The 24,199-nt window shown below is 39.0% G+C and overlaps 1 protein-coding gene across 6 annotated transcripts in view; it reads right to left on the reverse strand.

Moving 5' to 3' along the window:
- The window catches only part of LOC145496573 (protein inturned-like), a 53,981-nt gene that overhangs the window by 23,386 nt on the left and 6,396 nt on the right, over nt 1-24,199 (reverse strand). For 2 of the 6 annotated variants that reach the window (XM_081476273.1, XM_081476279.1), the window contains exons 1-15: nt 11,271-11,987; nt 10,119-10,651; nt 8,177-8,262; nt 7,361-7,567; nt 7,007-7,122; nt 6,696-6,785; nt 5,979-6,056; nt 5,174-5,339; nt 4,881-4,934; nt 4,326-4,388; nt 3,483-3,608; nt 2,501-2,605; nt 1,794-1,843; nt 1,467-1,568; nt 865-1,016 (exon numbers count right to left, since the gene is read on the reverse strand). In XM_081476273.1, coding sequence (XP_081332399.1) covers nt 865-1,016; nt 1,467-1,568; nt 1,794-1,843; nt 2,501-2,605; nt 3,483-3,608; nt 4,326-4,388; nt 4,881-4,934; nt 5,174-5,339; nt 5,979-6,056; nt 6,696-6,785; nt 7,007-7,122; nt 7,361-7,567; nt 8,177-8,262; nt 10,119-10,651; nt 11,271-11,395 — 2,053 coding nt within the window. In that variant the 5' untranslated portion in view covers nt 11,396-11,987. Of the gene's footprint in view, nt 1-864; nt 1,017-1,466; nt 1,569-1,793; nt 1,844-2,500; nt 2,606-3,482; nt 3,609-4,325; nt 4,389-4,880; nt 4,935-5,173; nt 5,340-5,978; nt 6,057-6,695; nt 6,786-7,006; nt 7,123-7,360; nt 7,568-8,176; nt 8,263-10,118; nt 10,652-11,270; nt 11,988-12,370; nt 12,495-15,538; nt 20,789-24,199 lie in introns of those variants that run through there. The other 4 variants (XM_081476275.1, XM_081476274.1, XM_081476278.1 and 1 more) reach the window with 3 other exon arrangements.

Raw genomic sequence — 24,199 nt, forward strand, 5'->3', positions numbered from 1 at the left:
AAAAGCAAGAACAACCAAAGTGTGCAATCCAGTCCCGAAACTAAGAAGAGAAGCACAAAGTAACATAATTTGGGTTATTAGCCCTTCTTTTCTCCATTAAAAAAATTAAAAAAATAAAAACTTAAACTTTATTTACCCTAGGCAATGTTTATAACACAAGTGCCAGTGGGGCCGAGCAAACAACTGAAACAAATAATTCAAATTGAACATAACATTGTTAAGAATCCCAACTGATCGCAGGCAAACCAGTTGGTTCTTTACAAGCGTGGCCGAGTCTTTGAACTCGGGGCTACCGAGAAACAAATCCAGGTAGTGGTCAGGGTAGGGGTGGGAGAGCGGGACTCGAACCCGGGACCGCTGGATTACGAGTCCGACACGCTGACCACTCGGCCACGCTGCCTCCTTGTAATCATTTCCCTCAGAATCATATCTAAATACAGTGTATTTGTTCAGGTAGACAGGGACAACAAAAACCAGAATACTCAAAGCTCCATTGATTACTTAACTCCTACATCATTAACATCAACGTCTTAAACTGACAATCCTTTACTTGACTACGGGTACTCAACAAAATTCAATGAATGCTGGTAAAAATACAAGGACTTTTCAACGAGAAAACCCACACAAAGTCTTATTACTTTGGAGGACTTGTCAAATGAGGATATGGCAGTTTTCCAAGGGCTTTTCCAGGCCTGTGCCGATCATAGGACATTGACTCCCTCTCTCTATCCAATGTGCAGAGCCTTTACTTTATCCAGACATGAAGCATTTTGAGCCTTTTTGCACATCACCTTCACTAGTTTTCAACAAAAAGCTGGTACCAGCCTTAACGAGCGCCATTATATCACTTTACTTTAAGAGTACCTTGCAGTCTCAAGTTGTCGACACTGCTGTGTTTCTTCGGTGGGGTAGGTGTGTCCGACCCGCCCACACTTGATGAAGACTTCAGCAGTGATGGTGGATTAAGCAGCATCATGTCTGCTGACGCTAATGGAGGATTGTTTGGGCTTCTCAATCTGCAAAAACACAAATAGCAAACATTGGTTGGATTTAGAGTATCTAGTTGATTCTCTTCCTAGAGACAGCGACAGTTAACTCGAGGAAAAACAGATCCTGGTCACGATTATACAAGAACACTGCATTTCTAAACCCTAATTTTGGGAAACAAAAAAAGGATATCTTGTTTGAATTCTTTGGGTTTACGATTCATGTAACTTTTCCCCCAACATACGCTGTAGCTAACTGTCCTGATCTGTATTTTAACAATTTGTATCAACTGATAGTTTTTTACGTTATTCTGTTGCGCTGTTTTTTGTTGTTGTTTTTGTTGTTGTGTTGTTTTGTTTTGTTTTGTTTTGCTTTGTTTTGCTTTGTTTCATTTTGTTTTGTCTTGTTTGTTTGTTTGTTTGGTTGGTTGGTTGGTTGGTTGGTTTTTGGAAGGGACTTTTTTGTTTTGCTTTTTTTACCTCGATTCACAGACAGACGGGATGTCTAAGGCTTCAATCTGATGCAGCGTGTTCTTCACTTGATCCACGTAGTAGGTATCTGGAGGTGGATAGCCTTCAGCTCTGTGAAGTAAGGAAGAAAAACTAAATGCCATGTCTGGGAACAAGTAGTTCGCAGCGCAAAAAAATGGTGGCGACGTGGGACAAAACCCCGACCCCAATTTACGCACAGTCTTCATCCTCAATCACATTTTGGACTTATTGTTCTATCAGAATTCTGAAGTGGAGTGCTTATAGACTATATACTGTAACATATCACGTAATTAAATGTGAAGAATAAAATCTTACCGTCTCGAGATGCCACCCGCTTCTAGCAGTACACACATGAGCCAATGTTTCTAAAATAAGCGCAAATGGAAATAATCCAAGTAACATATTCGTCCATTACTATTCAATCCGTGGAAGGGGTGGTTAGCTATGATTAGCGCCCCGGACTCCAGATGAAGTGTTCCAATGAAACCCTGGCTGGGGTCATTGCTTTGTGTTCTTGGGCAAGACACTCTACACTTACAGTGGCTCTCCCCACCCAGGTGATGAAACAAGTACTGGTGAATTTAATCCTGGGGTAACTCCGCTATGGACTAGCATCCAAACCAGGGTGGAGTAAAAATACTCCTGTTGCTTCATGCTACAGTAACCAGGATAAGCTCTGGCAGTATGGACCTTGTGGCCCAATCCAGGCTTTACCTCATTACTACTCCAGCTGGTAAATGCATGTGAGCTAACAGAGTGTTCAAAAAGCTCTCTCAAACCTTTGCGTTTTTGTCTAAACTTTTACATTTTAACTGGTATAATATTAGAAATTCCACCCATAATCTTGTATTGGTAATGGAGTTCTTTTAATTTTGTTAAATTTCTCTCAGTGATATTGGAATGCACTCCCACCAAGAGATTAGGAACGTTTGCAAGTTTCCTTCGGGTTTAAACCCAAGTTGAAGAGAGCTTTTTTGGAATAAGAAGAACATAGGATACTGTTTAACAAGATATGGACTCACCATGCCTACAATGAGTAAAAAGTATCTTGCAGTTGGTTCATAGTATTCCTCGTCCTCTTTTCGCCTGCTTTCAGATCTTGACTTTTGTCTTCTTGTTGGAAAAACCTAGAAACAAAATAGTGAAAGATATGAGAGAAGTGAAGGAACACTACTATTGATAATTAATCCCTTACTTTTACAAGCTTTTTCGAGGGTTTGTTTCCCTGAGCAAGGAGGAAGAAGGCCTACTTTTCCATTTCACATTTGGAGAGCATTTTATGTTTGAAAAATTCTGTAGAAGTGTGTAAAACTGCCTAGAGATAGATTTCTATGAAGGTGGCATGAAACACTAGGGAGAGTCCATAGCTGTCAACCAAACTTCTCAAACTCATTAATAATTCATCAAGTTTAAACAAAGGAAATCATGACCGTGACAGTGAGTGGATATCTGATCTTCATTAGCATACATTTTTACAATTTTATTTCTCCGTTTTCTCCTTAGTTTTGATTGTGATTGAGAAAATATATCAAACACTCAAGATGGTGTTTGACCACATTTCCAAACACCTGGAAGTTCATCAAAAATACACTGCTGCGCATCATATTTTCAACTCTCTTCTCAGTGTTTGGAAATGTGGTCAAACACTGGTCTTTCGTGTTTGATATATTACAACAAAAGTCCCTGAACCCACTGTAACAGTAGATATAAATTGCAAGCAAAGCTGTACAGTATCTAGAGAGTTTATGACCAGAAGAACTGTTTTCAAAATTTTGCTGTCCTGAATTAAATTTTAATGTATGTCAGCTGAGAGGTTACTATCAAAGGACCTTGTACATCTGAGACCTTCAGGGGAGGGGCTTTCTTTGGGCTATGAACTGATTTGAAGAAGTTGAAAGAACTTTGCAGTTGACAACAGATACTGAGGGAACACTGGATAAAATAAAATACATAAATCAAACGACTGAACATGCCTACAATGAGTAGCAAACAATCTTGGCATACCTCTCTCCAGACCACTAGTTGACCAACTCTTTGCTCTGCACTCATGGCTAGTAAACAATGATATTTACAATATAATACAGCATCTTCTAAATCTTCCCTTGTTAAATGATTGGCCACTAAATATCCCTGCAATAGTGAAAATGAACATCACTGGTCAGTGAGACATAATCGCGTTGGAACATGTGCAGGAGCAGGTTATTTAAAGGGCGGGTAACGCTATCCACCGGATAAATCACTATCCAGTGGATAAATGTTGGTAAAACATACAACACTATCCACTGGATAGTGATTTATCCAATGGATCGCCCTACCCACCCTTTAAACAACAATAAAGCTTACATGAACATGCCACGACTTACTACAATTTTCTTGCTACAGTAGAAGGAAATAAGTTTTTATCACACTGCCTATAATTTTGGTCGCCTCCTTGGCATACATGTAATTAAACGTGACATGAAATGACAAGACAGGACTCAATCAAACATAACATCACATCTCATCACCTGACATGACACAAAACAGGCATGATGTGACATGACTTGACACAATACGATATGACAACGACATGACACAATGCATCACAACATGAAATGACATCACACTGGCATTATGTGATATGACATGACACAACATGATACGGAATTACATAACTTCAAATGACATTGCATGACAGGAACTGACATCACAAGTACACAAGTTGACACTGTACTTGTCTAGGAGGCTAAAACATTAACTTGAATTAAACTACAGAAAAGAAATTATACAAAAGATATTCAAACCATATTATATGTATTTGTACATACATGTATACATATGTGGTGCAGTACTGCAGTATATCCATACCTTATAAAATATACTGGAACCTAAAATTGTATATAATCGTCTAATTTGAAAAAATTCATCTGCCTGTGAAAAAGAGGTACAACCACAACAGATGTCACTTATTTTAAACAAAGAGTCCTTTACATGTTCATTGTCATAACACTATCAGTTAATCACACCAATAATGCAAGTGGTAACTAAGACTGCCTATTTTTAGGTCACTTATCTTTATTTTATTCTGGCCCGTTAGCCCATGGGGACTATGACGAAAAGTGAAGTGAGTGCCAGTTTTGTGGCAATAGCTCTTTTCACAGTTAGTTTTTTTCATTTGCATTACAAGATGATCCAAAGTGGGCTGAAACTACAAAATAGCCAGAAATTGCCTTACATACATGCTAGATTATATTGTACATAATGCAAATGAGAAAGTTAATGGTGAAAAGGGCTATTGCCGAGTTGGAAAAATGCAAAGGATGGCAAAGCTTGTCATCCAGCAATTTTTTCTACAACAATCTTCTTAATTTTGAAACTTTCAATGACAAATGAAAATTAATTTAGACATCAATTTTTACTTACAAATTCTCCATAATCTGCTGCTTCTAAGTCATTGAGACAGCAGTGAACATGAACCTTTCCAGAAAAAAGTAGAATGATATTAAATTTTGGCAGAAACCCACTATGAGTTTCAGATATTAGTTGAAAACTAATACATTGGTCGGAGTGGATGTACAATGAACACTGTGATGTAGCATGGGGGAGGCAAGGGAGAAGCTGCAGCAAATGTTGCAACACATACTACTGTAACATCAAATTATTTGTCTGCTTTCACTATGAAAGATTACTGTACATATACAGGACAAAGCTTCTACCTCTGCTGTCAAAGGTATATTCAGCCACTGGACACCAGGCAAAAGGTCTGGCAGCTTATTAATGCAGTCTTTTTCAGTTGCACCAGGAGGTCTGACAAGGGCTTTTTCAAACAGTAGAGAGAAAAGATGGTCTACACGTGCTTTGTTAAACTTGTCAGAGAATGCCCTGTAAGGGAAAGTGTGAACAACATCCAGTTAGAGTCAAATTACATGTATCTACTGTGTACAGCTTTCACACCATACACCAAAAGAGAGTACTTTTACAATGGATTGAGTGCTATTTCATTGGTACCAATCGTACCATTGGTACCAATGGATGAGTAGAATGCAACCTTACTCAGCCTGAAGCCATCAGAAATATTCTAAGCCACCACAATGAGATACATTTCACCAATGGAATACCAACCCTACCATTGGTACCAATGGATGAGTAGAATGCAACCCTACTCAGCCTGAAGCCATCAGAAATATTCTGAGCCCCCATAATGAGATGCATTTCTCCCATGGAATATCAATGGTTTGAGTGCCATTCCATTTGACTCTGTTTGTTTGTATTGGACAGCCCTCCATTGTTTGAGACATTATTATGCTTCTGTATGGCAAGATCAAATCTTCATTAAGTGATCACCATCAATACCAGTCTAGTGACAAGAGATGTCAGTCTGCTTGGGTGTGTGATTTAGCAGACCTTCACATACAACTTTACTAATTAAAAGTACATAAAATGTACAATTCATACATGTACGTAAAGTTTTATTTGTCGTTGTTCTCAAACATGTTACAATACATATGAAATACAACTTACCTATGCATTGTTCCAAATGTGAGAGAAAGAATTTGAGTGATATCAGCAGCTACCTTCTGAAGTTGAACCAGAGGTATTCTGACAGAAGAGGTTGTAAAAACACAGTCACATATCAGTTGAAGATGTAAACAAAACGTTTTGGCCACTTAATATCATTGTGTAAGTACAAATAGAGTCAACGTTAACACTCTAGTTCTTATGAAATTAACGCTATATAGTACTGTCTTATCACTACAACTTAGTCACGTTTATTGCTAATGCTTACTTTAAGCAGTGCCATTCATGAAATACAAAATGGAAAATAATACTAATGAAAATACAGTAAATTAAATTATTTATAAACTGAACCAGATTCAAAGCTTCTCTGCCATGATCCAAGTACATGTACATAAAGAAGTACATGTAGAAGTACATGTATTATTAGTCAACAACTTCACAATGTCAATACCACCTACAATTACATGTAATTTTCATGAAACAAGCAACATTTCGCCACAACCATAGCCCTAACACGGGGTGAAATTAACGTATACAGGAATACCCAACCACCTCTCACTGTCTCTCACTTTGGAGTAGAAGCATTCCTTCAAAATTCCTTAACTTCTCGTGATCATCCTTAATACAAAGGCATCAAGACCCCATTAGACACTGCAAATTTCATGTTAGCTTTATGATACTTCATATACTTAAGTCTGACCATTCTGGATACACATATACCTTTCTGCAGGCATGGCAATGACCAGCACATCTCTGTCCAGCTTAGAATATACAACATGGACCAGCTTCTTGTCCAGCACCAGCGTTGAGCTAAAACAGAGTAAACAACACTCCAAAATACATCTGATGTCTTGAAAATCATACCTTACCTTAATATTAAACTGCGCATATCTTTAAAATTAGACTTGGTTTTCTACTGAACTTGTTAACCAAGTTCTGTGAATGATGCAAAATAAGCTTGAATCATTACTGGCTATGCATGCATTTCTCATCAAAAGAATTATTAATAAAAGCTGATTGCAAATACGTACCTGTTTGCTGTACTGCCTGTCACCGATGACATTAAATCACTCAAGGTCAGGAACATTCCCCTCAGTGCCACTAACTTTGTTGCTGCCTCTGATTTTGGATACTGGTACAGGATGTCCTAAGTGCAAGTAAATACACAATAACAAAACCACACAACAATTATTTTATTTAATAAGGCCATGTACAAATGTAAACGTAAATTATGGTTTGAAAGTCTCAGTTCTTCTGCCTTACTTCTTTCTGACATTTTTGCTCAATCTTTCAGGGTAGCAAGGTATAATCTATTTCCTTAGATTCTTTATTTTCAAATGGTATTCATTTATACATGATACAAAAACTATGTATTGATAAGTTACCTTATCAGGTTCATCGTCATCCTCGCTGGATGTAATGGTTAAATACAAGGCAACATGAGGAATGTTCTTCAGGTCTGGTTTGGACGGCGCTGGTGCCTCTCCACTGATTAACTTGATAAGGTGGCTGTCATTCTTGGGCGGGGTATTCTGACGAATGACTGCAGATGCCAATTTGGGTTGGATTACTCTTTGTATGGTAAGAGTAATCTGAAAGTAAAAATATAATTACCCTGTAAGGCTCAATAGTTTTAATTTACTTTTACCATTACTGTTGATCCCACTCAGGCAGCATTGTATACATGTAGCAGGTAATGATTACAGCACATTTGACTCAGTATTGAGGACTACCCAGGGACATATTGTTGTGTTTTTAGGTCTTATGACTTAAACTCTCATGCTACCTCTATCCACACAAGAGATGAAATGGTATTGACAAATTTGTTAAGGTTGGTGAACTCTACCTTTGAGCCCTGAAGGTACTGGCATTTATCTATATACATGTAGGGATATTCCATTCCCCCATCTGGATGGGATGCTGGTCCACTAACACTTTCTCGAGCTTAAATTTGCCAGTACCCATTTATACACCTGGGCAGAGAGAGGCACTGTGAGAATAAAGTGGATTGTCAAAAAACCCAACACAATGACCTAGGCAGCACTCAAATTCAGGCTGTTCAATACAGAGTTTAGAGCAGTGAACAATTAGCCACCACTTCTCTCACAAACTGTCATAAGGTAACCTTACACTTGCTGGCCGGGGAGTACTAATACCTAAGTTTGGGGGGGGGGGGGGGTAAATACAAACGATGTGCTCACCTCCATTGGGCCTGTGATGGCAGCAAGTATTGTGTGAACATTGCTGGAATTCAGATCCAGTTTGTTTAATGAAAGAAGGACATCTCCTAAACAAAAATTAATACCAAAAATACCAATAATTTGACACGAGACAAGACTGATTTAATGACTGTTCTTGGCCTGATGAGAATCAGAAATCTGACTTCCTTCAGTACTCCAGATACACAGATAATCCACAATGAAAACTGATTATAATGTACATGTAGTTTACATACATGTAGTTTGACAAAAACTAAACTTACTGAAAATGAGTAAGACATTTAAGATGATTTCCTCAGAACATTCATGACAAGCAATAATGGCAAAATTTAAGTTACCAGAAAAACCTCATGGCATGGCAATATTTTGAATACATCTAAGAAGAACTTATCAAGACTTAAGCTCTCAAGCTGACCCCACGAGAGAAAACTGAACTTGAAGTTAGCCATATTTCAATTAAAACAGACGTTTCACATTATTTAAAAACACAATAACACACACTTTAACCATTCTTACGAGGTTTAAGATTAACTTACAAGAGAAATCATGCTTGAGAATTTTAATCGTCACTGGGGTCACTTAGAGAAATGAACTAAAGTGAGTTGTTTTAAAAAGTATTCCAAAAGTTACCATGCAATGAGTGAATTTTAGTAAATGATTTTTGCACTTATTGATCCAACTTTGAGCAGAATCCATCTTGATATTGATACCATATAAACAATTCATATACACTACATCACCATTTCCAACTGAGCGTTGAAAGTAATCAGGCAGTTACTTTGGTTTTGGTTTTACTACGGTTTGAGATTGGCTGAATAATCTAATTGGCAAGCAATAAATTAGTGGCTTGATTTTGGTTTTACAACACACAATTGAAAACTGCTCTATCTCAGCCAGCTAATTTATAGGTACAGTAAATGTACACTCAAACAACCAGTGGTCAAGAATGTTTTTTTTTCCCCAAACAATCCAAATCTATCACACACTTTGCTGAGACTGACGGTCGTGACGGATATCATGCACATACAGTATTTAATGTTGGCTAGTAATGTGAAATTTCTCTCTCCATCCATGTTCAGGTACATTTATTTCCCACATCACCATCGCTCTTAATGCCAGACATAACAAATAGAAGATATTACATGGCTGCATAGAGAAAAAAATTTCTCTTCAAGTGTTAAAGAATGTTTCACAAGTGGGCGCAGCAAATGAGTCAAATATTTTTCAACACAAGATGAGAAATTTAGTGTCTCTCCAAGTGGCCATGTAATGTTCTATATAGAATATTATGTGTAACCATAGCAACAGTGACCTTTTGACATGTGAAGATAACATGATATTTTCACGTGTGAAGATATCATGTTTTCCCACAAAAGTTTACCTGGTATTTCATTGGTTAACTCATGTAATAAAAGTTCTTACTGTACTTGCATGTGGGCAAATTCAAAAATCCAGCCTTAATCAATTAGAGATGTTACCCATGTTACATAAATCACTATAGAACTACCCTCTCTACCATGAAGAATTCTTTGTGACACATCTCACAGGAAAGAGAAGGGGCGACTTTGGGCTTCCAAACAAAGAGAGATGCCTGTTTGACCATAAGGAGTATCCAGTTTTACTCAGCCAATCAGAAAAATGTATTAAATTGAGCACGAATGAAGAAAATGATTTATTACATAATATGCAGGTTGTCATGCTGTGTTACAACTGCTCAATAGTGAAAGGTACATGTATGTAGCTGTTTCCCAAGCAAAATTTGTTAATTATGGACAATAGCACATACAACAGCACAGATTTATCACAATTGCATCAGCACAGGCCTACACGTACACGTCTGCAGTGAATAAGAAATTAAACAAGTAAGCTTACTGCACGTCTATCTGTACAAATGGCTCTTGGTATGTAGTTAATACAACCATACCTATTCTAAGATCTCCACTTCGCAAAGCAGGTCCATCAGGTACAAATCCTTTGACATACAGCCTTGATCCAGAGTAGCTGTCATTCTGTGACAGCTTACCAGCTTTGTCTCTTCCGGGAATAATACCAAGTAAAGTCTCCAAGTCATTCTTAAATCCTGAATGGCCCTTTGGAGGGGTCACAATAAGTTGCACCTCTCTCTTGAAAAATCTACCAGCCATTTTGCTACCATCAACAAGCCCATCCACAGCTCTGTGAGCTGTAGGGCTTGAATGTTTTAAGTTTCTCTCATTATTTCTCTTGTCGTCAACTCTATCTCGCTTCAATCCTGGAATAATTCTCTTCATCGAGCTAAAATTCCTAAGCACCGGTTTCGCCTTGTCTTTTTCTCCATCGCCTTGGGAATCGTTCCCCGAGATGTCTAATTGTTCCAGTGAGTCCACCATGTCGTTGGGAGTTGGTTCGTCAAATGGTTCAATGTAAAATACATCGCCTTTTTCTTTAATGTGGCCGGCCCAAGGCGGCTCTTCGTATCTGAAAATATGCGAAATACTTCGATCAAGTCAAGTGACTTTGAAGGACTACTACGTATACACTCACTGCAAATCTACATAAATTTCACGCAAACAAGCCAAAAGATCGTTATCTAGAGCAATTAGCGCCTGTGTGCTTGGCTAGAGTTGTGTTTTTTTGCCCTGATGTTTCAAGAAAACACGGCAGATATGTGCAACACGTACATTCGCCATTCTTTAACTGCGAAAGATAAACGTAAGATTTTTACTGTTTTAACTTTTTGATTTGATTCTTTCCATAGCTGTACTTTGAAATTTAGCGATAATGATGATGGATTTTTAAGTAATGTCCCAATTCTACCCGTCATGTGCGCAAATTATAAGAAATGCACACCGCATTCCTCTAGGCAGTTTCGAATTGATCGAACATCACACAAAACATCATTAGTAAAAGAGAGTCAATTCAAATTTTCCCCGGGAAAAGAGAGTCAAACAATATAAAACCAATATGACTGACTATGAAGTCACTGAATCTTTTAAAATGCTGTAATTAACGGCAAAACTGCAGTGCAAACTCACGGTATGGCATGGTATCGTTTCAAACAATTACAAGTCTAAATATTTCTGCAATTTGCGCTTACAGAGGTCTTGACAAGAGGTTGTCCTCATCTCGAAAATGAACGTTCTGTCTCGAACAGTGTTCGCATTCTTCCTCCGAAGACTCGTCTTCATATCTTTCGTAATCATGATAACGGCCAACGTACATATTTCAACCACAAGCTCCAAATTCTTTCATGTTGTTTCGTCCCTTGAAAACAAATCGTCCGCCATACTCCAAACGAAAACAATCGGCCGCCCGCCGAGTGAAGCCGAAAAATCTTCCGCTGGCCGAAATAACAATCGGCAAAAGGAAAAACGACTGCGCGGAGACCTCTAAATGAACTAATTTCGCGAAAAAAAAACTTCCAGCTGCCAACTGAAGTTGGCGACAGATTTTACTTCAAGTGAAAATAAAGGAAATTATGTGTTCGAAGGCAAACAAAAGTCACAAATGACACTAATCGCTCCATTTCGATACTAAATCCACACAAGCTTTCTGCTCCGGAAATTGAATTGTCACACATTCACCGTCCGGAAATGAACAAGCATGCAGAATTTCATGGATGATTTTTACTGGTAAAGGCAAAAGAAACTAATCTTTCGATTCCTGGCTCACTAATCCTTCTTTTTACTCCACAAAAACTGTGAAAAAAGAAAGTTTCTCATGCAAAATAACGTCAGTTTGACGGTCATAATCTTGTGTTTCCCGCTGTCTTAAAAAGATCTTCTGCAGCTCAATTTACAAAGGCAATTTAAGAAATGCGTTTTTTTTTCGTTCGCGTTTTATTTCTCTTTTTGAGCTAAAACTAACAGACTTGTGACAACATGCCAGAGCAAAAGATCCAACATTTGAATATCTTGGGAAAGCGGGCTCCTTTGTCGAGCAATGAACTGTAACACAATTGTTGTTTCACAAGTAAAGGGTGAGTAAAAGTAAACAAGTCTTTTATTGAAAAGCTCATCAGAAAATTAACAACGACAGCCGTGGGCTAAACAAAGAATACCGTAGACTGCACACTCCTTTAGGTTTCAGATTAATTGTGTAATAATTCGGAGAGTTTTGTAGTTTTATCAAAAGATCAATAATTTGTCATCGCCTGATAGTGATTCATTAAAATTAAAGGAGACTTGGACAGTATACCTTAGGCGCGTTGCTAAGCCTTGTTTAGCTCTCTTTCGCCTTTTCCGCCTCTTCTGTGGCGGCCACCTTGATAGCTTAGATGGCGCGGGTCGTCCTGGTTCAGTATGCATCTAAACTGAATAATCTGCAACATAACAAGAAACAACTATACATCAACTAAAGATGATTTCGTTTGAAGGGTTGGGGCTCCTTCGTAAGTTTAAATAGAGTCGAACAACCCGGCATGATTTTTGCTATATATAAAGGAAGAGAAAATTTCCAGTTTAGTGAATAAATGAAACAGATGGAATGTTCATAATGTCACGGGCTTTGGACGAAGAAAAACTTGAGTCGCCAGCGGGATTCGGACCCATGACCTCCCAGATGCTGGTCACGGGCTGTAAGCGAGAGTCATGACGAGTTAGGCCAGTTTATCGCGTTCGTGTTTCAAATTTGGAGGTTTCTTTATTAAGGCTAAGAGAGGCTATTATGTTGGAAGCTAGCTGATGCCCAAAACAGATCTGTTAGTCATCACTTTAAAAAAAGAAAAACCCAGTTTCAAAGTATCTTAGAGTGTAAAGTGACATCTATTACATCTTTTATATAATAAACAATGAAAAGAAAGGTTGGCGAAAAATGAGGCTCTACGACACCACCACGTATAGCAATCAGCAATGAGTGATGATTTAACCCCCACCCTTCCCCGCCTCAGCCTCTACCCCCACCCCACCAAGAGGTTTTCCAGTATTTGAAAAGAGAACTTTCAGTGCTTTTTTGTTCAGGGAATGGTAAAAATTATCGTTCAATGTTGGATAAACACCGGGCAGGAAATGAGTGAATGCTCTGCACCATCATCGAGCACTATGTTACGAATGCAACACAAATCGTAATCGTTGAGCACAATTTTACAAAAGTATATATCGACTAAACTTCATTGCACGTAACGTTATGCTTATTGGGCTGAACACATGGCACACGTTTAACATAGCATCTAGGTACCCCTTGTTGAGTCCACCCGCCCCGCAGTAGCACGTTCCTTTTGTTAAAGCTAGAAAAGAAATCCGACGCCTGAACAGTTGTATACACAATAACACGTGGGAGGCGCGCTGGTCTCACGGTTGGTGCGCTTGACTCCGCATCTTGCGGTCCGGGTTCAAGTCCTGGCCGGGAATATTGTGTTGTGTTCTTAGACAAGACACTTTACTATCATAGTGCCTTTCTCCACCCAGGTGTATAAATGGGTATAAGGGAATGTAATGCTGGGAGAAACCTTGCAATAGACCACGGGGGAGTAGAAATACTCCTAGACGCTTCATGCTACAGAAACCGGAGATGAGCGCTGGTCTGATGGGCCACTTGGCTCGTATGCAATAAAAGCATTTCACAGTACAAGCCACGAATCGGCTTATCTGCTAGTTGCTAAGTGCCATCATTTCGTTTCAGACGTAAGCGTCTATAGAAGGTAGTCTAATCTCTAGGCATATTCAGCTATCATGGGTACGCCACATAGCACTGATTTTAGAAGAAGGAAAGTATTAACTCTAAAGTATACTTGGAGCGTTTGATTTCCCTCTAAACAGATAGCCCAAGAGAGGAAATGGGGGACCACACGAGGTAAAGATAATTCTTTAAACGACCTCCAGATTAGATCATCCCAAGAGACTATGATCATAAATTCTTGATCATCCATATTGAGAATGCTTAGAATACTTGTACCAAATCTGGTAAGGCTCTCTACTTCAACGTACAGCAAAAAATGCCTCGTCCCCAGGCCTTCCTCGTTGGTTTGACGCGCACCTCGTTACCACCTAACCGTCTCGAAATCGAAATGAAGCCTTGCGAATCTTTTACTGTGACGTTTCACATGAAAGTAATAAGGATCAGGCAAGCCCACGAACTGGCCATTTTCATTTCTGTGGCAGTTTTTTCTGACAAAGGAAAAATTTGTTCGTGTGCGGATGAGCGCGCTAAGAATAGATTCCAAAACTACCGGTTTTTCAGCTCAGTTCAGTCCATATATATTTTTCGATATCATTTTTTGTTTTCCTTTTTCCTGACATGAAATCAAAAAAATAATTCAAAGATTTCCTTTGCAGTCGATGTCCGACCATTGGAAAAACACGCCTAATTAGCTAGTGGAACTTACTGAACTTCTTTGACGAGAACTACGAGGTTAAAATGCCATCGCTTCCTTGCATTCCTGAGTATCGTTGTTCAGTGTCCCTGTCTGGCGTAAACTGCCCTGACGCTACCCTGATACACAAACCTGTCGGCAGCTAAAATGTCACTGATGCAACCTTTCAAGAATTTATAATTTTTTTAGTTTTAGTCATTTTTTCTTATTATTACTATTATTTTTATTATTATTATTATTTTTTTTTTTTTTTTGTACATAGGACACATGTGCCGTCTCGCGTGCATCACATGATGTCGGATATTTCAGTGTTCATATCATGTTGCATTTTAACAAGTTTTTAATTAATGAGCCATTTATTCTCGCTGAACGTAACTTCCTCACCCGCCAGACACCCCTCTCGTCAGCGAAGGCCTATACAACCTCTTTTTTTTTTTTTTTCTGTGCACACTCACTGAATGCAAGGACATTCAACAAGTATAACGCAGCGCGTGAGGATAACCGCGAAAAGCTACAGAGACCGATAGAGTTCAAGTGTCATTAGAAACATTTCGTATCATTTACTTAGGACAGGATCTCCATGCGACAGAGCGAAGAAGATAAAATCTTAGTTATTATGGACGGTATGGCCTTGCCTTATCCTGCACTAGCAACATCTGAGAGACAAAATATGTTTTTCCCGTGACATGACTGGGACTGAGGGCTACACAGCCATATGGTCGAAATTAGGAAGTGTCGATCCCGTTAAATGTTTGGTTGAGATTTTAAGAGCCCGTTTAAGCTTCGCTATTTAAGTTCGAAATCGAGTAAGCCGGTTACAACCTTGAAGCAATAACTTGGACAGCAGCGCGCTAAATGCCATCGATTAAGGAGAGATCTCTCTTTAAGTATCGCGAAAACAGCATGAACACATAGAAACTCAAGCCCAATAGGACAAGATTTGCGGGTGTTTACATCGATCGATTTGTTATGCTGATTGTCATCACATGCATGGTATGAAAAGAGACACACAGACATACGCTCAAAGACGTCGCACCTGACTATTACATAAATACCTTTTCTGAGGAAGTCTCTCCTCTTGAAAACTGGAGATTTCTTGCTCTTAATCCAAGGTAAACTGATAGAAAATCGATTGGCCTCCGATTTATAGGGTTCAAGCTTTACATCGAACTGTCACTTTGAAGATTATAAATGACCATGCTCTACAATGAACGTCTCAACAAAACAGACAATCGATAGACCACTTGAAGTTGTCACGAGTCATCCCCGCCGCGATTGATAACAGACTGCACCGCAGACTGCACTGAAACTGCAGAACTACAGACACCACGGCATACGTCACTGATTGAAAACTTCCGGTGAAAATTAAGTTTTAATCCAGTGTGTCTTTACACGCAGGCGTTTTAAATGCAATTCATTTTGAGGGCGAAGAATACCTGGGTTATTAGCCCACGAAGCCATGTCGGTAGCTTTACGATTCCGTTGTTTTTAACTACTAATACACGTAGCTACAGGCACATAAGTCAAACGTTGCCATTAAAAGATCTTTTTTTAGTAGGGGAGTGTCAATCGCGTCGTGCCGCGGTACATCTGGGATCATGATGATACACTTATGGAAGGAAGAGAAAGTTGAAGCAAAATTTTCTCACCAAATGCTGAAGTAATCTCCTAAAGTCGCCTAAAATTTGCGATATATAACTTTGTGGGATAATGGCAAAGTTAAAGCAGAAGTCTTTGATATAGACTAATCAGATAACTCTATATTCTCGTAGTTATCTTCGGTCGTTCAGTGAGCAAAACAATTACGAGAGAATTATTTCTCTCCCGTTCTTATTCTGTATTTGCATTGTAAGTAGGAAGGCTGTAAACAGTCTATTCGCGATAGGTTCCTTGGTGCACCCTTGAGCGCACTGATTCCCCCCAACAGTGTTCATGTTTTGACACATTTGGCGGATGTGACCTGGCTGCAATCTCTGCGGCGACAAGATGAAGTTACCATAAGGTGGCTGCTGAAATCTGCCCACGAGACTACACATAGGCAGGCTGACGTGGGTAAAAGAATTGATCTAATGGTAACTTTACACCTGACAGTGAGTAGACGAAGCAGGGAACCCCCAAGAAATGTACCCTCAGTCGGTTATTTATAAGATGACATTTCATTTTGAAATCTTACCCGCACTGAAATGTTGAACTGAAAGCTACTGTCTTGGATGGTAAATTTAGAGCTGCAGTCCCCGTACATGCAATAATGCCACAGCTCACATCTACTTGTTGTGACCCAGTTTCAAAACATCTCAGTTCTTAATTGTAAGAACGTGCACAGTTTGTCAGATATATATAATTATATTGTCGCGGTTTACATGTTACGTAATAGTAATAAAATTACAATAAATGAAGTCAATCTTTGGCGACAAGTTCTTGAAAAAGAATTTCGAGAAAGATATCAGGTGATCTAGTGCAAGGAATTTCTTTCTAGAGATCATTTACAATTTTACTGATAGCGCAGATTAAAAGCTGTTTGCTTAAACAAGTTAGCAGTGAACAACATATCAAACATGTGCTTACGAAGAAAAAAACTCACACCATCAATGTCATAATTTGAGAGGAGCAGTTTATCGTGCGACCATTCCAGCCTCAAACTCGCTCACTTCTCTTGGCCGGAAATTAAATCATAATAATTCGGGAACGGTCGTGTTTCCCTCCTTCCAATAAATCGATAAGAAATGATTACAGTATGACAAAAACGTAACTCTAGGCTAGTTTTCCTTGGTCGATCAAGAGGTGGGACGACTCTTTTACTGAAACAGTTTTTTTCCAATGGTCTTCGGTAAAAAGCTTTTACTGATATTCATGATATGGTCGTTAGTTGACCAGAACGCATGTCTTGTTAGAGAATTTAAGTAATTGAAAACAAATGAGAAACATGTCCGTTTTCAAGCCTTATTAGCTGACCTCTTCTCGTAACACGGGATGAAAATAATTTACCCAATCAACAAAATCTGGTGAAAAATATCCCAAGAGGTTTTGGCCTTTGGACTGAAGTTCCGCGCCAAGTTGACTTTGGCGTAGAAGTTTTGAATTTAACACGTTTTTAAATCCCCATTACAAATTCTGATCCTCATCAATTTTGTCGCCATGCTTGCTCGTTGACCCATTTATAGTTGACCACTAAGCCCAGTAAATCCCGCACCACCTGGGATTCCATCAGTTTTTACGACGGAAGATGCCAGTTTTCCACAATCAACGGATGAAGTACGATAGTGTCTTACAACGCCTGCCTAGATGAGCTTGCGGTGGACTGGGCCAGAAATACACATTTTAAAAACTATTCCAGCACACACAAGGCCTCTACAAGGCCATGCAAACAATTCAGTAAAACCACAAAAGAACGTGGTAGTAAAGGAATGTTAAAAACCGCAAAAAAGAAAAGAAACCCGAAAAGTGGACGACTGAATGAGCGGGAAATCAGAATAAACACAATGACTCAAGCGTACAATTAAAGAGGGACAGAACGTTGACGAGCAAACCTGATTTTTCATAATAAGAGGGTGTCTTTATTAAGCGGGCGTCTGTAAAGAAGGAATGTTTGTTTGCATGCATGCACGTCCAAATCAGGTTTCCAAGTCTGGGGACAATCTCTCCAGATAACGGCCCAAAATAGACACCTGCATTGAATTGCGAATTCTCCAGTTTGTTAGGTCTGGGAATCCAGTGGTGCTTAAGACAATATTCCGGTATCTGCTGAATTTCGCTTTTTTGATATACAGCCTTGTTGTGTCTGGTGTGAGGTATTTCTGCGCTACTCAAGTTTTCGAGCCGTTGTCTGACTTTCTGTCGAAAAGGACCACCTTAATGGCTGCGACAATGGTGCGTTCTTTATCACGATGTGGCGAACGAAACGATATCCATCTTCTAGTCCCATAGCGTGATAAGGACTGTTCTAAAGTCCTCGTAATCTCCCTGGATTTGAAACATGTTCCTATCAATGAGCTTAGCGTTTATGTGCGCATTTCTGTTGGCTGGGAATTCATCGACTAAATACCAAGTTTAGAGCAGAGGGAGGAAATTTCGAGAACGCCAATGCGGCTATATTTACCAGACAACCTCAAAACATTCACCCGCCGGGTAAGATCGCTAAACATGCATTTCTAGTCTTACTCAACAGCTAACGGAACTGAAGTGAAATATCCTTCTGTCTGTACAACATACCTTCTTCCCTTGCTTGTTATACCTCTGTGATCAAAAAGCAGTCTGCTCGATGAAGACTCTAGTTATGAAGCTCAAAGAAATTGGATTTCCTTTCGGTTTTGCAGCAAAAGATAAGTTAATCTCGTAATCTTAGAATAATAGTGATAACTCTCGCATCAAGGGCAGCTTATGGGGTGGAATCTTATCAAACAAGAACAACATCTTTTCAAACCTTTTGTTTTCGACTTGCCCTCGAAGGCAGAAACAAGGGATTAGCGTTTTCATTAGGCTCAATTTCAGTTGTCCTCTCTGACCATGCAGAAGAAGAAAAGATGATGGACAGAGAATGTCGGCTGGGAGTCATAATATCATGTGTGTTTTTCAGTCCTGGCAAATGCCAAAACAAACTCTTCCAATGATTTCAAGATAACTGAATCAAAATGGTTGGAGCATGTATTTTATCAAAGTATTTTATCAAAATAAAAATGGGGCTTTAATTTCCCTGCCTTGCTCATGTCGCATGAATGCAGCATTCTCCCTGGATCTAGATTTCACAATCAGGCTGAATAATTTAATCTCATCCATAATTTAAATACATGTATGTCAATGAAATCTGTGCCTTAAATGGCTTAGAAAAAATTTTTTTTAGAAAAATTTTGTTTTTATTGATTTTGTCCCAGATGAAACAAAAACCAGGTCAGAAAAGAATGGTTTTCTTTGTCACCCTTTCAAGGCTGGCTCTCGCTAGCTAGCGGATTGTCGTTTTTGTTGTTTTTAATCTCGCCCCGCCCCCAAACCAGGGAAAAGGCCCTGGGAACGAAGTTGGTTTTTAGCGTCTTTTGTTGTTTATTTTACGTCCCAAAAGGTGCTATGAATATCATTGATTATCCCACTGTGCCCGCGTTTGCTGTTTGTCGGTTATGCTTATGCATATGGTAATGAAAACCAGTCTTAACAGTTCAGCAATCCGCACGCTTATCAATCCGAACTCTTTGCGTTTTCGGTGAACCGTAAAAGCAAGAGCCGTACCCGTTCGCTGCCGCTCGTTAAGCCAATCATAGTGCGTTATACTTCTACCTCTTCCAGCCACGAGAAGTAAACTCTTGGAAAAGGGCAAAAATGATGACTTTCGGCTGTATTCGCGGGCTAGGCACGAGTCTCTTAGACGATGTTTTTATAGAATTCAAGGGTTGTTTTCTTAAAGGGGATTTTCAAGTACAATCTTTGATCCCTATCAGCGACACGTGCAGGCGTCGTTACCTTTTGTTCACGGTAAGGTCACTGTTGATAGCCGCTTCTAACTTCATAGCGATATGCTCAGTTTAATTTCCCGCGATTCAGACGATTTCGCTGGATCTAGAGATTTTGATAAGAAGTCTCAATCTGGAGATAACTTTCTCTGATGAGTTAACGATCACTGATTTATTAGCGATTTCCACGAAATGTTTCACTTGTTAAATTTCACAGGTCGCTAAAAATAGTGCCCTCGATGCCTCTCAGGTTTAGACAGTCAAACAATTCTTTTATCAATATGCCTAAGAAAATTTAACTAAATCCCTACTAATGCGGTAATGTCAGTTGTTGACCTTGCGAAAAGCAAATGTGTATCTACACAATATTATCATGCAATCCGCAATTTTTTTTACCCTACTGATATTATTGTTGTAGCGTTTGGTCCATCGCCAATTGTTGTTTCAAGAAAAAACATAATAATAACAAAAAATTCATCAAAACGCCACACGCCTGGAGTCATGCGACAAGTTGCGTTAGTAATAATTTCATTCTAATTCAATAGTGGAAGAAAACCTATCAGTTAGTAATAAAGTGATATGCAATGATCTAATGGCTTCTGTTAAAAGTCAGAGATCCAGCGACGCGGCACTTCTTTGTACATCCCCATAAGATGTTTTGTTTCTCATCGCTAGACGGGCTAAGGAATTTTTGAAAAAGCAAACATAAAATAGTGCTTTGGTTTATTGCCTGCTCCCATTTTTTCGGTGTTCATAAGTTCAATACGCATCATATACATCTCCTAAATCAGCCTTGATAAGGTGGACGTCTTAGAACACCTTTTAGAGTAATAGTGGTGCAGATGCCAAATGGCGATCACGTGAAAGACACCAGTAACCAAGGCTCGCCTTGAATTATTTATTTCGTTAAGTTTTCAATATTTCATTTTTCCACGTTTATTTTATCCTTTTTTATCCGACTGACCAACTCGATTTTACCAGAGAAGGCGATAGGAAAGGAAACCGCTTATGAGGATGGCCTTAGAAGTGTAACTCGCGCTGAGCTGTTCTTCTGTATAAGACAAAAGCATTAAGCTAAATAAACAGACTAAAAGTGACTCAGGACGGTTGTGATTTTTTTCAACTACAGATGCGTCACGTTCTGTTACCTTGTTTATTTATTAATTTTGAAGCCTTTTTTTTACAAAGATTCTTAGTGTTTACGCCCACCTGCTAGCGTCATTGGTATGTTTGAACAGGGCTGGACGTTTTGAAAATATTTGGCTTAGCATAGTGAAAAACCTAGTTAGAAAAAAAATATTTAAAACTTGAACCGGCTTATACTGGATGAGAGCAAAAAGGTTAAAATTGCAGCTGAAGTGTTTCAACGTAATTTATAAAAATATATATTTTTTAAATTAGGCCAGGGATACTCTCCCAGAGAAGTTTTGTAAGTATGTTCGTCAGGAATTAATGTTTATCGGAGACTATGATTTTTGTCAATGTTGTTGGAATTTGAAGCCCTTAGCAACAAACTGTTACTAGTAAGGCAACCTCAGGAAGTTCCTGAATTGGGTTTGATCTGAGATAGGGTATCAAATCTCTTACTATGGTCTAGGGTTTCTAGAAGCTCCCGCCCCCATCCTTCCAGCCGCCAACGCCCATCCACAGTTTATCCCTGGGGTAAATCTTGTATAAAAGTCGTATCTGATAACTTTGTTCCCGAGAGCAAACCAAGACATGCCACAGAATAATGACTTTCTACGCCAACAATGGCAAATATAACAGTTATGCCCCACAAGTGATCAACGATTTTTCGATGCTTGGTCTTGGTGTGCTGATTCGGGGGTTTTTCGTTGAAAAAAATTTCAACGGATATCAACTAATGTCCCCTTTAAGATAGCGCTTACAACTGTCTTAAGCGTTGTTGCAACTGCCAAGTTAATCTGCACTAATCTAGCAGAACCGTCTTGTTTTAACAGTGGTTTTACTGACCTTGTTCCATAGGGAATATTGAACAGAATCCGTGTTTTTGATAATATTGTCGACGGCGTGCGACAATTTCCAGATCAACGTTCGCATTCAATTCTACACTTCTCTAGTTTATCTCATGGTCATCATTATACAATTTGAACACGTAAGTATCATGCCACAAAATTTGTTGTGATATTCGTCAAGTTAATTTAACTGGTTGTGACAACATACCTACATTGTATGTGGACATTTCGGGACCGCTCAAATTCAATTCTCCCGGGGCTTACAGTTTCTTCTTGTTCAAAAACGCGGGGCCATGTTGTAAACTTCTGGAAGCTGATTTCGTGATTTCTTAGCTTCTGCCAATAAACCAGGCGTGAATGTTCTGTCATCACATTAAATTCCTTGTATTTTCTTCAGCAGAGCTGCTCTTTTTATCTCAAGGGTTACAGGTTTCTGACGTCCAAGCGATGTAGCGCGTCTGGTTTAAACTGCAGGTACCTAAACCCCTATATGAAATTAAAGCTTATATAGCTGGCTATCAAACTATACCAAGAACTTTGAAATAAAACGAATTGTCGAATTTTTTACGACCTCTACATTCGAGCGTCCGAATCACTTTTTGAAAGCTACAAGTCAAAGCGAATTTTGTCTTTTGCTTATTTAATTTGTCCCTCAGTTTCCGGACCCAAAGCGCTAAAAAAAAACGTGTCTATGATTTGCCATATTCAATTTCAGTGAAAAGAACATTTTCGAAACAGGATTAAAAAAAAAATATATGAAGTGATCGTAGAAGAATTGCTTTCGGAGAGAAAAGATTTGGAAATAAAAAATTCGCAGACACGTTTCTCTGGTAATGTTTATATATCAAACTAGCTACTGTTCAAATTTGAGGGCAAACGAAAAAATTTCCTTTGACTTGTAGTTTTCAAAAGGGACCCAGAAGCTGATTCGGACGCTCACATTAAGAGGTGACGTGAAAAATTCAACATTTCATTTTATTTCAAAATGGTTAAGTGTGATAGCCAGTTCTATAAGCTTTCATTTGATATAAGGGTTTAGGTATCTGGAGTTTAAACCAGACGCGTTACATTCCTTGGACGCGAGACACTTCTGAAGGTGCTCTAAAGGTCCTAAAGGTATACGGTTTAACTTGAACAGCCTTAATTCAGTGGTCAGGAGTTTGCTTGTAGCCAGCTTGCATTATCTCGTCTGTGACCAGGCATTTGGGGAAAAAACAGCTCACGTTTGTAGCCTGGATACTAAACGTAGGCCAAGATTTCAGTTGCTCAAAACGGCTGGTATTTCATTAATTATAGCCACATCTTTACCACCCCTCCCCCTCTCTCTTTTCCAACTGCACTCAGACTATATATAATCCAATCACTTAAAAGTAAATGCAACTCAATTATATTTGAGAAAAAACTTCCGGTAAATAGAGCTCGCTGGGTGTCCGATTACCGTTCAATTGTGTTCACAAATTCCTTTAACTACGATGTGAAAACCCCGGTTTTAGTGTGCTCTGGAAAGCCACCACAATAGCGAGCAGTTTGAAAACCCAGGTGGGGAAAGCGGCTATGTCGCCTACAGATCTGCATTCTTAGTTTGTTTCTGGGTTTAAAACGATTAATATTACCACATCTTGTTCCATAATTGGCCACTTAGTCTTGTCTTTTAAGATTATTAAAGTAATCTTAATTTTAATGCGCTTGTTCTTCTTTATTACAGATAAAAAACCGACGGCACCACAAGCGACCGGTCCTGTTTCCGCACACTTTGACCTCTGCGTGAAGGCAAGGCCTCATATTTTGCCGTAAATTGTGTAAATCGCAGCAGCAAACTACCTCATTAATGGTATCCCCAAAACGACTCTCTTTGTTGTTAAAACTCCAAGACTAGTGAAAAGAATATTGAAACGAAAATGACTGAAATTATGCCACGTCCGTGATCCGATCTAATGTATCTTGTCTTCATCAAATTTGGTTTATACGCCTTACGCCCTATATTCTTGAGAGTCACGATTGTGTCGATTGTGAACTGTGAAAGTGAAGAATGATCATCACAGTTCATTTTCCAATTTAATTTAATTTAATTTTCCTGATTTTTTCAGGCTTCTTCTTTCCAATTGCTTAAATTGGAAAATTAACTGCGATGATCATTCTTCACTATCATCTACAATCGCAGTCCATATATGAATTATTTCATATAAACTTCACATCATTTCACTCCTCACGGGAAGATATGCTCAATTAATTGACCTCGCTCCCAATGTGTGGCTTCATAGCTCAGTTGGTAGAGCATCGCACCGGTATCGCGGAGGTCACG

The sequence above is a fragment of the Orbicella franksi genome, chromosome 9, assembly GCF_964199315.1.
Source record: "Orbicella franksi chromosome 9, jaOrbFran1.1, whole genome shotgun sequence".
In the NCBI taxonomy this organism is placed as follows: domain Eukaryota; kingdom Metazoa; phylum Cnidaria; class Anthozoa; order Scleractinia; family Merulinidae; genus Orbicella; species Orbicella franksi.